This window comes from Alexandromys fortis, unplaced genomic scaffold (genome assembly GCF_014885135.2).
Source record: "Alexandromys fortis isolate MF-2015 unplaced genomic scaffold, M_Fortis_MF-2015_v1.1 scaffold_38, whole genome shotgun sequence".
Classification (NCBI taxonomy): Eukaryota; Metazoa; Chordata; class Mammalia; order Rodentia; family Cricetidae; genus Alexandromys; species Alexandromys fortis.
In genome coordinates, this window is record NW_026067916.1 from 12,106,870 (window position 1) to 12,122,906 (window position 16,037).

A 16,037-nucleotide genomic window follows, 5' to 3' on the forward strand; every position below is an offset into this window, starting at 1 on the left:
TCTGAAGCCTCACAGTTCCTGCCCCTTCTCAGTTCCAAGTGGGAGTAACTCAATTCCTCTCTGCTCTGTGTCTCTTCCACAGCGCTTGGCTTCTAACTTTCAGAAGTTTCACTGTGGTGGATTTGAAATGAAATTTTCAGGCTTATTCTGTTGGGGTTCACTGAGTTTATTAAATATGTCTTACGTCTTTTACCAAATTCTGGAAGATTTCAGATACCATTGCTTCAGAGACGTTTTCCTTGCCACGTTAGAGTTTTTGCTGTTGTCCCATGGGATTCTAAGACCTTGTTCATTTTTATCTTTTCTGTTTTCCAGACAGAGTATTTTCTATTTGTCCTTTAGTCGGTGACTCGTCTAACTTTCGGTCTGTGGTTACTGAATCTTTGTTCTAGAATCCACACAAGGAACACCTTAGAGACATTCTACTTGGCTCTATCTCAGGATGTGTATTTCGGGGATTGCTTTTTTAAGTGAAGAACTGACTTAGCTAGAAACAGTGGTCTAATGATGCTCTTCGCATGTTGTGGCTTCTGAGGCTCCTGTTTCTCCACTGGTCTCGGTGTTTGGAGCTGTTTGCTGGTGTGTGCGTGTAAAAGCTCCTGGCAGGCCTGTCACATAATTCTGGAACCTCTACCCTGCGGTGCTGATGCCTGTTGTCTCTTCTCAGGCAAGCTGGTGTTTGTCAGGTTCTTTCTATGTGAACCCCTTGGATTGTTATGTGGTGGGGTTCCTGGTGTTACTCAGGCCCAGGAAAACTGTTGGTATTTTGACTTTAATAGACACACTTCAGTTCAGATCAGAAGAGCCAGCAAACCTGTTGGCAGGTAGAGTTTGAAGATTCGTTTCATCTCCAGCACCTTTGCTTTGCTGCTTGGAGCTTTCCTGTTGGGACCGTAGCTCGTTCTCAGAGTGTTTGGCAAGCTGCGTGGGATCAGGCCACAAATGTGCAGCCTGAGTCGGGAGGTTCATAAGACACTTGATGGGTTTTCACTTACAGGCTTCCTCTGAACCCTCGCCAGTACCTTCTCCCTGTTAATCTTCAGAGTGATCTTGTACAGTTGGCGTGGGTGGGAAAAGCACCCGTGAAGCTCACAGTCTGGGGCTGTTAGACTCACTTAAAAAACCAAAACAGGACTGCACAATGCGTCCCTTCCTCCAGACTTGTCCATCACCTTGCTACAGTCCTATGATTGTAGCTTCTGTCCCCACGTATGTCGCATCCGGTCAGCTAGAAAACACAGCCGTATTTAAAGCACCTAGAACTGGCTATGGCCAAAGAATGCTTGAATGGCCAAGCTTGCTGTTTAAAACAACTTTAATTAATAAATTAGGAATTCTAATTGATAAATAATAAGGAATATACGATGAGATGGGTAATACAAGCGGAGAAGTGGGAAGTCTAGGAAAAAAGTAAAAGAAAATTCTAGGACCAAGAACGCTGTGACAGAAACAAAAGAAATGCCTGTCATGAGAGACTGGCAGAGTGGAGACAGCTGAATAGAAACCCCTGAGTTTGAAGGTATCTCAATAGAAACCCCCAAGAGTCAAAAGCGCAGAGAAAAAGGATGGAAAAAGCCTAAATGCAGAATATCAAAAGATCTTGGGGCAACTAAAGAAGAGATAGCAAAAAGAAAAGACAGGAAAAAGCAAGTGGTCCAAGCAATGATGACTGAGAACTATTTTATATTAATGTCGGAAGCCAAATTCTAGACCCAGGAAGCGTGGAGAATCCACCAGGTAACATAAATGCCCTCCAAAACTACCAGACATAAATTACAGAAAAATTAAAGGTAAGCAGGAAATAAGATTGTATAACATTGGAGAAGAGCGTGTGGGATCTGTGGTGAAGCAAGGGCCAGAACAGCATCCAATCCCTTTACAAACCACGCACGCGGGCACGGCCAGGGCCACGCTGTGCCTCCTGGGCGGTTCTGAACACCATCAATCTGACAACAGTTTAATTGTCACAAAGGTCAGCTCAGCCATACCAACAGTCACCTTAATGACAAACACAGACTGTAAGAGATGATAAAAAATAGATCCTGCTATAGGTTGTCTATAAGAAACTTACTTTAAATATTCATTTTAATGATGTATATGTACATGTGTCTGGGTGTGAGCACACGTATGTGTGCATGGGTGCCCATGGAAGCAAGGAGAGAGTGTCAGAGCCCTAGAGCTGAAGTCACAAGCAGTTGTGAGCCACCCAACGTGGGTACTGGGAACTCAGCTTGTGTCCTCTGCAAGAGCAGCCTGTGCACTTAACCAGAAAGTGCTCTTCGGCCACAGAAACCCATTCTACAGACCTATAAAATAAAATGAAATGGTAGATAGACCACACCAAAGCTAGTAAAAAGCAGTGGCCACTGTACAAGTGTGAGCATCTTTATTTTGAAACTCCAGCCTCCGCAGTTATCCAAGGTCAGAAACTCCCTGAGGAGCTGGCAAGACACCCAACAGTTTCCAACTTGAGATTTTGGATTCAAAGAGACAATCCCCAATTACAGTTGAGGACCAGACACTCCTCTCCTCAAAACTGACAGACAAAAGCCGAGAGTCAGCAAGGACCATAACTGACCCATCTAGAGATTAACAAAGCAAGGCAATAAAGACATTAGCGAGTACAGGTGGCACACGGGAACAAGGAGGTGCTTGTCCTGTCGATAAGAATGACACAGAAGACGACAGTGTCTGTGTTTCAGTGAAAGTGTCGGGGTGAGATGACAAGGCACGAAAGTTTGGTTTTGGAAATTGCTCCAATTAGGGTTAGCCCAAGCTAATGCAGGTCTGATACCGCCACCCGCTCACTTCCTTCTCTCAACAACCACATTTTGAGCTCTATTTTGCAGATTCTTTTATTTTTCTGCAATTAATGATCAAGTTTCTTTGCCTCAAGATTTTCCAACTTTGCACAGCACGAACTTTAAAACACAGAAGGCTTAACTATCTGCTGAGGTTTGGGGGTGATGGAGAATGATGACCACTGCATCCAGCAGATCCTACCGGTAGATGAAGGAGGCACACATCTGTGCCTCAGGGTTTCTTTTTAGGAGATTTCATTTGCAATGATATAGATTAGTGATAGTTTCGCAAGGCATGTCACACTGAACCTAATATAAATCAGTTGTTCTGAGCACAGATTCAAGCTGAATTTTTCGGTTTTCTGTAGGGATGGCTTGGCTCCTAGAGTTTCCTCTCCCTACCTTGCAACTACACCTTGGGCGTGTGGCCACCAGGGGGCGGTCACGCGCTGCGGGCTGTTGCTAATAAAGGCAACAATGGTGACGTAATTTAAGATAAAGGCTTGTGGTCTTTTTAGATAAATTTAAAATGGCATTTTCTTTGAACAAACACAGAGTTAATTTTTTTCTAGGACTGTGAAAGCTAATTGTACTTACAATATGGAATTCCCCCATTAAGAACCATGGACTTTTATTTTGTTTAAAAGATATAGGCTTCTATTCTCAGAGATACCTTAATGCCTCATACCATGGATGGTTGCTTCACTGTTCCAAACAACCTTAGTAAAATTATATTAACTATAAGGCATGACTTGGTTTATTTTTATCTAGATTACTATGTTTTCCTAGTTGTTAAGCAGATCCCACAACTAATGAGTAATTATTTTCCAGATTATCTACTGGGGGTGGATAACACAGTAAAGTAACTCTGAATATTATTTTCACACACTGGGCCTACCATGTGCAGGAATCTTTACACACATTTCTACACCCACGGTCTTGCTATGATGGTGTTCTACGTGTTGAACAAATGGAGGATTGGAGGTAAAAACTCTTTCCCAAGTCCGGTCACAGTTATAACATTCGCTGGGACACCAGAGCCTTTTGATGCCGGGCACCTCTGCAACACAATCTGCCAAAAGACTACCATTTTTCAAAAACTCAGGTGACTTCCTTTTTTCCACATTTATAAATAATGTCACAGTGTTGAAAAAAATATATTTCGTCTGTTTTTCTCCTTTTAAATGTTCGTTTTTGCATGGTGTTAGTGGGACAAGACATCTTTGGTAGGGTAATGAATGCTTTTATGGTATGTAGTAACTCAGCCTTTTACACTCACATCCAAATCTCAGCCTGCTCTTTCTCTAGGCTCCCACTGAAGGAGGCTTCAGCAGCAAAGCTCTGTAGGACCAATGTCCTAGCAGAAACCACAGGCAGTGAGTGAGGGGCTGATGAGGGTTCCCCTCTGTGTGCTGGGAATGTGTTCTATCGCCATTGGTTCATAAAGAGGCCGCGTCAATCTCTGGCAGGGCGGAATATAGCCAGGCTGGAAGAGGGATATAGAGAGAGTGGGTGGAGTCAAGGAGATGCCATGCAGCTGCAACAGCCTAAGCTGTTGACCAAACAGTGTTTAGTTTCTGTGTGAGTATTTGGGTCTGAGCAGTCGGGGAACGAGTGAGCAGCCTCCGCATACAAGGGGCATCACCCGCCAAGGAAGGGTAGGCACGAGCTGACAGGAGCTATGAGAAGGCAGGTTTCTGACCTGGTTCCATAGCCTTCTCACTGTGTAGACTTTCCAAAGCCGCAGTGGGTGATGAGGAAGGCCAGGCCTTGGGGTGTTCACACATAGATGGTGTGATCTTGAGGGAGTCCTTGGATCAGTCTAGCACGCAGCTAGGGCTAAGACTAACTTTGAGACCAAATGCTTTTGCTGTTTTGGATGGTATAAGGTGCTTTTATTTTTATTTTTTTTCCCAACATAATATTTTTATTATTTGGGAATTTCATCCAGCGTACTTTGATGACACTCACTTCCCAGTCCTCTCAGGTTCACCTCCCACCTTTGTGCTCTCCCAAGGCAGAAAAAAAGAAAAGAAAAGAAAAAAAAAAGAAAAAAAGGAAAAGAAAGACCAAGTGTTAGCTGTGTTGCCCCATGAATTCACTGGAGCACACTCACGCTCCCGGTAGCCAGTCCCTTAAAGAAACCGAGGTGTCCCCCCCCACCTCCAACAGAAGCCACCAACTGTGAAGTGCTGTGTCTTCATCACAACTTTTAGGGACTCTCTTCAAATAGCTTAATGCCTAGACGCTTTTTTTTTTCCTTTTGGGTGGGAAGAGGGAGAGGTTGGCACAGATACCTCAATTCTTCCATTTTCAGTTATGAGTCTGCAATCATGGATACAAACAAAGCTTCCCTGCCCATAGCCATAGGTGGCAGTGGGGATCACAGTCACATGGCTTCAGGCAGATCACAGACATAGCTCACCCCAGGTCTCTATAAATCCTTTACAAAGCCTCCCATTGGCAGTTCAATGGACTCTTCTTTCCTGGGACCTCTGCTACACACGAGTTCTGCTCTGCCCCTCTAAATTCCCACCTGTGACCTATGAATTTAATCCTCGGATTGTGAGACAAGACCCTACGGGCTGCCGACTCACTGAAGTCCATGGGGGCTGTGAACCCTGGTCCCCTGACTTCTGAGCTGAGCCCAGCTAAGACCCGAGAGGCTCAAGCACTCTGGAAGATACTCCCCCATTCCTGTATCACATTCCTATTGATGGGTTTGTTCCTGAGCTTCTACTTTGATGTCTTTACTGGACCAAGAACAGAAAATGTGTAAAAAGCCTACGTGGGCAGCAACAAGGATTAGAAGAACCAGTCCTGGAGAGCCGACAAAGACATTGCTGCATGTGCCCAGCTCGTGTTGCCGCTCCCCGTGTCCATACCATGACTAACCATGGCCTTGCTTCCTCGGCTGACCAAGGCCTGTCAGAACACATCAGTTGGCCCAAGAGACACAGTGTACTTGCTGCCCAAATTTTTATTACTTGGTGGAAAACAGGGAAACCACGAAAGGCAAGCAGTGAAGAAAATACTGAAAAGCCTTTATCAGAGAAAGCTTTCTGAAAAATAATAACTCCCTTGGTTACAAAATAAGTTCCCTGCGTATGTATGGAACTACTTCATTATTTAATCTATATTTACCTTAGTTGCTTAAACACATCCCGCATTTTCTTCCTAAAGTGTGTATTTATCAAGAGATCATCAGTGATTACAAGCCCTAAACTGAAACTATAACGCAGATTTAGTTTTAACTAATCAAATAATTTATCAACCATAAGCATCTATTAAAATCTTATCTGGTGTGAAACAGCAGTTACTGGGCACGGCGGCACATGCTTTAGTTTAGTTCAGTCTCCTGAGAGGCAGAGGCAGGGCCAGGTCTCTGTGAGGAGGGGGAAGAGTCAGCTAGGGCAGTAGCAGTGGCAAACAGGAGACCAGCCACGATAAAGTGACTTGGTGCTGCTCTTCCCAGGCAGCGGTGATTCAGAAGTTCCTGAAGGCGCTGGGGTGCAGGGTGTTGGCAGTTGGGCTTCTATTTAGGCACTGGATACAATGAGAGATTACTGGGCAGTACTGACAAATATCGTCTGTATATTTGGATGAATAGTTTTCTCTCATTGACTTCGTTTATTTTTATCTGTGGATGGAAATGCCCGCTTATCCCCCTGGGAGTATTGAGCACTTATCTCTGGACCATGTAGTATCAGATGCGCAAAGGCAATGAAGTGTGAAACCCACCACTCCTTCCTGGAATCCCTTGGATAGAAAAATTAATTTTAATAGAAACGAATGTATTATTTCCCGAACTGTTGATATTTGAGGATACAGAGGGCCTGCCAGTGTGAAGTGTCACGGGCTTTGACTGTTCTCATTCACTGGAAGTCACCACATACCGTCCCTTCCCTGTCCTGGGGAGCCCAGTGAACAATGCGCCTGTTACACCTAAAAGGCAAGAGCCCCCCCCCCCCATCTTTTCTTGGCAGGAATACTTGGAAACTTTAAACAATCTAAAAATCAGCTGACTTATATGCTTCGTACCCTTTCACAAAATGTCACGAATTCCTATTTGCAACACTAATGAACAGCCACCAATTGTCTTAATTCCGCTATTGTTTTCAGCTGAAAGAGCAAGTGCTTACAGAAATAAGTGGGCTTTCTTCCTTTTTATAGCTCTCTCCGGAGAGTCTGAGACAAGTTTAGGCTGAAAGACACACGGAAAAAGCCGCCTAATTTTTCTTCTCTCTGAATAGAATTCTCTTCATCAAACTGCCTCATTATCCATCCCTCAGCCGAAAAATACAAGCAACAAGGGGAGACCTCAAGACCCAGGGAAGGCACAATTTTCCGGAGGCCGGTCCGGCATTTGCCGTCTCTGGGCAGGACTGAATCACGTTTGCGCTGTCTGAATTCTACACACTGCTAAAAGACGCCGAAGCTCTGCCGCCTTAAATGGTAGCAGAGACTAGGAGAGCAGGTTTGGCTTTTCGCAGTACCCAGGCGCAGCACACAACTCAAAACCGCAGTCACAGGCAGTCCCAGACACGGCAGGGCATGCTGAACCCCGGCAGGGACAGGAGAGACAGGGAACCGGTGCTCCCTTCTGCCGGGACCTCGTGCTTTGGTTCACTAAGTGACTCCTCAATAAGAGAAAGAATCTTTGCAACGTTTTCCTTCGTAAGAGGGGACAAAGGCTGAATACATGGTTCTGCTCCTGGTGTGCTCAAGGAAAGAAAGAAAGATGTGACCCGGGTGGCAGGCAACACGATGGGGTGCTGTCCGCAACCACAGCCAGAGAGAAAGGGGGAAGGAAGGACAGGTGAGCAGGAGGCAGCCAAGTCCTTGCTCTGTGTAGTGTGTCTTTTGAAAGCAGCTTCCAAAGCTCGGGAGTTCTTGACACCCAGAAAACATGGCAGGAATTTCTGTTACCGGGGTTACTTTCCAAGCACTTGTGTGATCTTTCAGAGCAGGGAGTCAAGGGGAAAGATAGCCGGGCTTGTAGTTGCTAGTTCAAGCTCCGTGTTCCCGAACACCTTCCCAACTTAACTGCTTATGTGGAAACAGCCAGCCGCCAACATGCGGGAACTCACCTAGCTAACCTGCAGCACTGTGGGACTCACACAGTCAGCCTGCATCCCCGTGAGACTCACACAGTCAGCCCGCACCACTGTGGGACCTACACAGTCGGCCCGCACCACCGTGGGACTCACACAGTCGGCCTGCACCACTGTGGGACTCACACAGTCAGCCCGCACCACTGTGGGGCTCACACAGTCAGCCCGCACCACTGTGGGACTCACATAGTCAGCCTGCATCTCCGTGAGACTCACACAGTCAGCCCGCACCACTGTGGGACCTACACAGTAAGCCTGCACCACCGTGGGACTCACACAGTCAGCCTGCACCACCGTGGGACTCACACAGTCAGCCTGCACCTGCACCTCCATGGAACTCACAGTCGGCCTGCACCACTGTGAGACTCACACAGTCAGCCTGTAGCACTGTGGGACTCACACAGTCAGCCTGCACCATTGTCAGACTCACACAGTCAGCCTGCACCTCCCTGGGACTCACACAATCAGCTTGCAGCACCATGGTGCTCACACAGTCAGCCTGCACCACCGTGGGACTCACACAGCCACCATGGGGCTCACACAGTCAGCCTGCACCGCTGTAGGACTCACACAGTCGGCCCGCAGCATCCCCGGCCGTCTCGGGCCTGGTCTCACCTGTTGAGTCTGTACTGGGTGTGGAACTCCCTCTCTTGCGCCGCACTGTATTCGTTCTGGTACTTGAGCAGCTGCTCCCGCAGCTTGCAAACCTCAGTGGAGAAGGCGTTGGGGAAGTCTTCGGCTTGCTGCAGGCGGACGAGCTGCTGCTGGATCTGTTCCGTGAAGAGTTTGGCGTTCTCCAGCAGCTGCACCTCCGACTGCTGGGTGCTGGGTTAAAGGGAAGGACACCAACAGTGAGGAAGTGCCCACCCATCCTCAGGACCCTTCCTGATTCCTGCGCTCACCGAGAACGAGGTTCACCTTCTAGCCCGAGCTGCCCACCCTCCAGCAGGAAGACGGGTGTACACAGTCAACCTCAACCGCAGTGCTTGGTCATAAGGACTTCTATGGGCATTGTCTAGATCCAGAGAGTGGGGACAAGGGAGACAGCATGTAATTCCAACAGAGCAGAGCATTCCCCTGATCTTGAAGAAAGACCAGGACTCCCAAGGAAGAGGAAATTAAGAAGCAAGCAGGCCCCTCCGCTGCCTGAGTAACCCATTTTTCTTGGTGCCTTTAGTTTTCTAACCGTGACTGTGCCAAGATCTTTCCCCCTTTACTGAACTAAGACATTAACCTTTCCTCTAATGGCCGCCACTGGGAGATCATGAAAATCCTCCTATAGAATTGTGGACATATTAATTAGTTTTAACGCTGCCTTGATGCCTGGCTAGAAATAGGTTTGACCACCACAGAAAAGAGGATTCCTACAACTCGGGTTGTATCCTGTGGCCTTGCCCCTGTTCAGTGAAGGGGCCGAGCATCCGCTACAGGCAGAACTGGATAGACAGAGAAGTTGTACTTGATATATTCCCAAGAATATTCTAGAACTCATGCATGCTGCGAGCTTGTATCAGCTCCAAATGTCTCTTAGAAGTGACTGATCTGTCCCAGATACGCTCGCACCAGTGACCCCCGCCCTGAAATCAGAGGCAGGCCTTTGCTATTTTCTGTTTTAAAGGCAAAACTCCCTGTGTGCTCCACCGGATTTCCTGACCAAGAGAAACCTCTGGTTTCAGCTCATTTGCAGGGATGTCCCAGAACTGATCGAGCCTATCTCAGCGGAGGCGGCTGGCTCCCCTACTTTCCCAGGCTTTCCTGTGTCCTGTGTTGAGTGGCACCCGGCCACACAATTACTGGAACATGATCCGTTCCAGGAACTATGGTAGGCGCCAGGGAACAAGCCGAGCAGGGCCTATGAGCACACCTCCAATTGCCAGGAGCGGAAACGGGAGTTTCTCCCTTACGCTCAGTGTTCTTGTACGTGAACAGACTCCCCGCTATCCGGCGCCAACTGCCCAAGCTGGATCAGGCCGCCGTGGATCAGGCCGCCAGGCTCACACAGAAAGGAGGCAGCTCGGCAGTTAGCCAAGTCAGAACCTGAGTGGCGATTCACACAAATGCCCTTGATGGACAGTGCCAGTAGGAGAAAGTTCAGCTTCTGATCTACTCTCTGTGGAAAACCCACGTCTGCCTGCCTGCAGCCTCAGCAGCGGGAGGATGGACGCGCTCCACTGGGCTCTCCCCGTGGGTCTGCGACAGAGTGGTGGACTTTGCGGTGGGTAGAGAAGGAAGTGTGGGGTCAGCAGGACGGAAGCAGCTCCATCACAAGCAACACCGCATAGTTTTAGCCCCACACTCCTATGAATAGATAAGGGGTCCTCGGAGAGCTTCAACTCCCAGGGGCAGACGGGCTCTGGGCAGAGCTGCTGACTCCTGTGGACACCTAGTCTGCTGCCCAGGACTTAGCTGCAGAGTGGGCTGGGGTAGGAGGAAGCGGTGAGGAGTCGGGGTGGGCGTCTTAGCAGGTCTAAATCTGAGCTGTCGGAGAATCTGCAGGTCTGAACGAGAGTTTTCAATAGCTAGTCACCATGCAGAAAGGTCTCTCTGCCAGAGCCCTCCTCGTTCTGCCTACATGCCTGTCATCCGGTGCTCAAGAGCTATTTTCCGAGCGGGCAAATAGCCTTGTTTTGTCGCTTCTTGGTGGCAGAGCTAAGACTGTTCTAACTACTCGGTCAGAAAATCCACGGGACTGGGGCTTCGGTTGCCGGCAGCGCAGCCCACGGACGCCACCCATCGGCGTTCTTCCTTTTTCAGCCTCACCTCCCTGCTCACTCACGGTGTCTTCTCCGCAATTTCTAAACCCACTTCAACTCTGCCCGTGCCTAAAGGCTCCACATTTAGAGGAAACAAGAATGAGGACAAGTCCCATTCGTCGTGAGTAAGAACAGAGGTGACAGAAGGCACCTCCGCGCCGGCAAACAGCTTACCTCACCACCATGTCATGGAGCACCGTGTACTTGGCTTTCAACTCTGCCATTCTGGTCCCGGGAAGTTTTCCCATAGAATGCAGCTAGTGAAGAGAACATAGGTTAGTGTTAGCCATCATTGCCCGTACGCCTGTGGAGGAGATAAAAGGGTCTCACGTGGTCTCCAGCTGAGCATTGGAACGGTTACATGTGCGGCATGGTAGCACTTCAGAATGCCCTAGCCTGCCTCTCGCTAAGCTCTTTCCTCTTGGACGAGTCTCTAAACCTCTCTAGGCTATAATTTCTTCATCCAGAAACTCAAAGAATTAAATGTCTTCTCGTTTTAAAAAGATTTTTCTAGGTTAAACATTCTGAGTTGTGTGGACTTCCAGAACAGTAGCTTGTAAGTTGAGAGATCGCAGGTGCGTCTTTGGAGCAAGGGCCACGGATCGGTCACTCCTTCTCAGAGATGCCCTGAGGGCCGGGGCTGCTCCATCCGAAACCAAAGCTTGGCCAAAGAGCCCCTCCAAGGTTTTAGTTAAAACCGTCAGGCAGTTAAACTTCTGCACTCCAGTTTAAAAAATAATCCAAGGTCACACCCCTTGCCTAATGTCTCTGAAGGCAAAGTTTACTATTTATATAATGAGGTATTGTTTCTTTTTTCCTGCAAGCTGTTCTTAAATGTCTAAATATGCATGTATACAAATACATACACGTGCAATAAAAAAGTATAAAAAATGGAAATGTGTTCACTTGTGTTTTCATGTTGAGATCCCATTGAACTATCTTGTTAAAGCCAACAGCATAACTTCTCTTACAATTTCTGTGAACACACATAAGTCTCTTTGATGTGGGAGTGTCATATCAATCTGTTGATTTCATTGGTTGAGCAATAAAGAAACTGCTTGGCTGGCCCTGATAGGTTAAAAGATAGGTGGGAGGAGAAAACAGGAGGAAGAGGAAGTGAGGTCAGACTCTGCTCTGCTCCCGGACAGACCCAACAGCTCTGCTCTCTGGAGCAGAGACGCCATGCTCACCGCTCCAAGAGAGACTTGACAGCTCTGCTCTCTGGAGCAGAGACACCAGGCTCTGCTCTCCCAGGCAGCTCCAACCCAGGATGGAAGGAGGCTAGAATCTTCCCAGTAAGCGCACCGTGGGGTGCTTACACACATCATTAGAAATGGGCTAGTCCAGGTGCGAGAGTTAGCCTGTAAGGGCTAGAGTTCATGGGCCAAGCAGTTCTTAAATGAACACAGTTTGTGTGTTGTTATTTCGGGCATAAGCTAGCCAAGCGGGCGGGGTGTTGGGGACGCAGCCCCGCTGCTTCTTATTTCAACATCTCTTGACTTTTACCTTCTCTCCTATGTCTGCAGATAGGTCTTCCCTCCTCCTTCCCCCTCTTCCTTCTTCCTTCCTTCCTTCTTCCTTTCTTCCTTCCTTTCCTTTCCTTCGTCCTTTCTCTTTCTTTTGGTGATTCTCTCATACAATCCAGTCTGACCACACCTCCTTTCTCCATCCTCCCATCTCCCTCAGATCCACTGCTCCTCCATCTCCTTTCAGACAAGCGCAGGCCTCCCAGTTGTCCATTGAACACGGCATAATAAGATGCAGTAAATCTGGGCGCACACTCCTACATCAGGACTGGACACAGCAACCCAGAGGAGGAAGAGGGTCCCAGGAGCACAGGAAAGAGTCGAAGTGTGCCCTGGCACACTGAAAATACGGGCTTCTGTGATAACATGAACAGTGTTTACAGCTGCATCCATGGCAGTTTTAGAAGAAGCAGTTTAGTGGCTGGGGAGATGTCTTAGTGGTTGAAAACACTGCTCTTGCAAGAGGACTCAGCTTCAGATCCCAGCACCTCCAGCACCACACACAATAAGCTGTGACCCCAGTTCCTGGAAACCAAACATTCTTTTCTGGCCTCCGTGGGCATTGCACACTTGTGGTACACACATAAACACGCAGGCAAATACTCATACATACGAAATTTAAAAAGATTTGAAAAAACACTTAATCCATCAATTGACAAATGAATGGAAAAACAAAATGAACGTTTATACTGGGTGGCATTATCAGTCTACAGTTTAAAGAGGAAAGGGTCCCGAAACCTGTTCCAGCGAGGAAGAGTCTGCACCCATGAAAACTGTGAGAAGACCAGACGCAAAGGCCACATTTTGCGTTTGTCCTGCACAGGCAAAACTTTTCAAACAAAGCAGGGTTAGTGGCTGTGTAGATACCACAGCCAGGAGGAGCAGTGTAAGAAGAAAGAGGTATCGCGGAAATATTCTAAGATTAGAACATGTTGATAACCCAACCGGCGCACACACTAAAGTTGACTGGGCTGCATTTTATGCTCTGTGTGTTCTGACTCGACAAAACAGAAATACAAGTATAAATTCAAGATTTCCAATAAGAAAGGAAGATTTGCAACTGGAAAAAACCAAAAAACTAGTACAGTTTAATTAAAGCTCAAGTATAAATTCATTACTATTATTTTTTAAATACCAATTTTGTCCATTAACAGGGTCTACTTTCAATGCCACATTAATAACAAGTATTTCCTAACATCCATAACGCACTCCCTAATATTATTTCCCACTAAAAGAAGCCAGTAAATGTCAAGAAAATGTCCAATGTCCAATTTCAGACCTGGTGTGTGTGTGTGTGTGTGTGTGTGTGTGTGTGTGTTGGGGAGTGGGGTGGACACACAAAGTGAAGTCAGGACATCTTAGCCAAAAGTAAGTTCTTCATGTTGTACAGGATCTGATTTTACATTTGAGGGTGGGATAGAGACCCAGAAGATCCAAACCGAGATGCTGAAATATTCTCTGGGCTGTAAGTATATACCACTTTCTATTTTTGTCTCTGTTTTCCCATATTCATTCTCTGTCTGTCTGTCTGTACCTTCTCTCTCCTTCCTCCCTTCTTTCTTTTCTTTCTTGGAATGCACAAGTACATTTTTAATAATTAAAGGCTATTAAAATATGTTAGCTGTGATTGCTGTAAGCAGTGGGACTCAGAATTTCAAACAGGAGCGTGGTGGGTCAGATCTGAGAGGAGACAGCTGGGTTATAGCTCGGTGTCTGCTCTGAGCATGGTGCCACCCTCGGCAGCAAACTCTTGGAAGCCCAGCAGTGGGTGGGCCACGGCTGCGCATTGGCAGGCTTATGGCCACAGACAAAGCAGGAAGGCTAGCGAGGTTTGTGTCTTAGCCATCTCTGTCTCTCCTACGGCCCTTGGTAACTTGAGAATTCAAGAAAGCTCAGTGGACAAAACATCCAACTGTCTTTGTAGTTTCTACATAAATCCAAAGTCAAGTCGCAGGAGTCCCGGGAGGCGTAAACGTTCCTCATCTCCACTACTGAAAACAAACCTCTTACAGAAGAGAACAACTCAGCGTGAAAAATGTACTTGCTTCCTTCAAATTAGGAAGTCAGTGCTAAGAAGATGGCTCACTCACTAAGGTTCTAGGCACACAGGCTGAGAAGATAGCTCACCTAGTAAGGTTCTAGGCACACATGTATGAAGACTTGAGTTTGGACCCAGTTTCCACGTGAAAGTCACATAGCAGCACCTGCAGTCCCAGAGCTGAGGAGGCTGAGACACACAGAACCTTGGCGCTCTCTGGCTAACTGGCATAGCCAGACCAGCAAGTCCCGGATCAGGCAAGACCCCACCTCAAAAAATAAAGAGGAGGGTGATTGAGTAAGACAAATGATACCAATGCGTGATCTCCACATGCACATGTGCACATAGACACACATAGACGTACACGCATGCACACACATACACACACGCACACATACACATGCACACACACATGCACGCATACACACGTGCACACACAGAGTAAATAATTCACAATCTGGAAGCTTACACTCCTTCTCTGTAGAGCTGCAGACTGTTTCTTTTGAGGGGCTCCCTCCATAGCTGGGAACTTTGGGCTCAGTTCTCGCGGATAAAAAATGGTTTATTCATCCACAGCATCAGATGAGGAAAAAAAATAGCTGTATTTTCACACTGCACAGCACAAGTGGGCCCAAGACCCGAGTGTGTCACGTCTTAGAAATGCAGAATCAAGCGACACAGCGGGAAGGACAAGGCGAAGCTGCTGGAGAGCGTGCACACGAAAGGTTAGAGAGAAGGTCACAGTTCACAAATGTGACTGCACAGAGGGACCGTGGGAGTCGCCTTGCCGGGGACTGGGACTCGAAGGAAACATTTACTCTGCCGCTGAAAGTTTAACGAGAGTTCATGACTCGTGGCTGACATGGACTAATATGGAAAAAATTCAAGACGTTAGAGCATTCCGAGCAAAGAAACGGCTAGGTCAGATCTGGTACCAAGTGGCCCCATCTGGAAGGGGTCAGCACGAGGAAACAATCAGGGTTTGTGTGGGTGTGTCCAAGGTGTTCTGGCCTTGCCGACAGCGTGTGGCTTCCTGCAGAAGTGTCTGGCATGCTTCTGATGTCACCCTAGCTCGAAAGTGTCCCTGCGTCTCCTCTGCATTTCTTGCTGGTCTCTGGCTCACTGAAGTGATTTCCAAATGCACCCACGTCCTCAGTCACACTGCTTCACCCACCTTTGGCCCACATTTCCAGCTAGACATTCGTTAGGTCAGCCACCCGTTCCCCACCTGCCTGAGCTCATCTCCTGCATCGACAGGCTTATCACCAGTACCACGCCTCACTGACTTCCCCTACATCTTCAAAGTTACACATTTTTTTTCCCTCGGCCAAGTCCAATCTATCTCCCTGTGCTGTTGCGTGCTTCCCAGGTCTTCCTGGGCATGAAGCCATCAGCCAGGGCATCTGCCTCTCCTTAGCAACCTCCGCTTTCCCTTCGTGTCGGCTCAGCACTACTGCATACACACACACACACACACACACACACACACACACACACACACACACACGGGCCTTGGCCTGAACTCTAGGTCAGTTGCTTTTAAACTATGCAATGTGGAATGATATTCAGTCAGTCCACACCTCACTTTGTTCAGTGTAAAAGACAGGGAAATGTAGTCCTTGTGTCCTTGCCAACTTGACACACACCTAGAGGTACCTGGGAAGCGAAAACCTCGACTGAAGAATCTTCCAGAATCAGACTGACTTGTAGTAACTGATATAGAAGGCATCGCCCACAGTGGGTGGTGCAAACCCCTATGCAGGTGGGCCTGCAGTATAAGAAAGATGGCTGAATGAGCCCGTAAG

At 47.6% G+C, this 16,037-nt stretch overlaps 1 protein-coding gene across 4 annotated transcripts in view; it reads right to left on the reverse strand.

The window, feature by feature from the left end:
- Window positions 1-16,037, reverse strand: part of Ccdc146 (coiled-coil domain containing 146) — a 110,292-nt gene that overhangs the window by 30,945 nt on the left and 63,310 nt on the right. For 3 of the 4 annotated variants that reach the window (XM_050139794.1, XM_050139793.1, XM_050139797.1), the window contains exons 3-4: window positions 10,843-10,925; window positions 8,531-8,740 (exon numbers count right to left, since the gene is read on the reverse strand). In XM_050139794.1, coding sequence (XP_049995751.1) covers window positions 8,531-8,740; window positions 10,843-10,925 — 293 coding nt within the window. Of the gene's footprint in view, window positions 1-8,530; window positions 8,741-10,842; window positions 10,926-14,321; window positions 14,470-16,037 lie in introns of those variants that run through there. The other variant, XM_050139798.1, reaches the window with a different exon arrangement.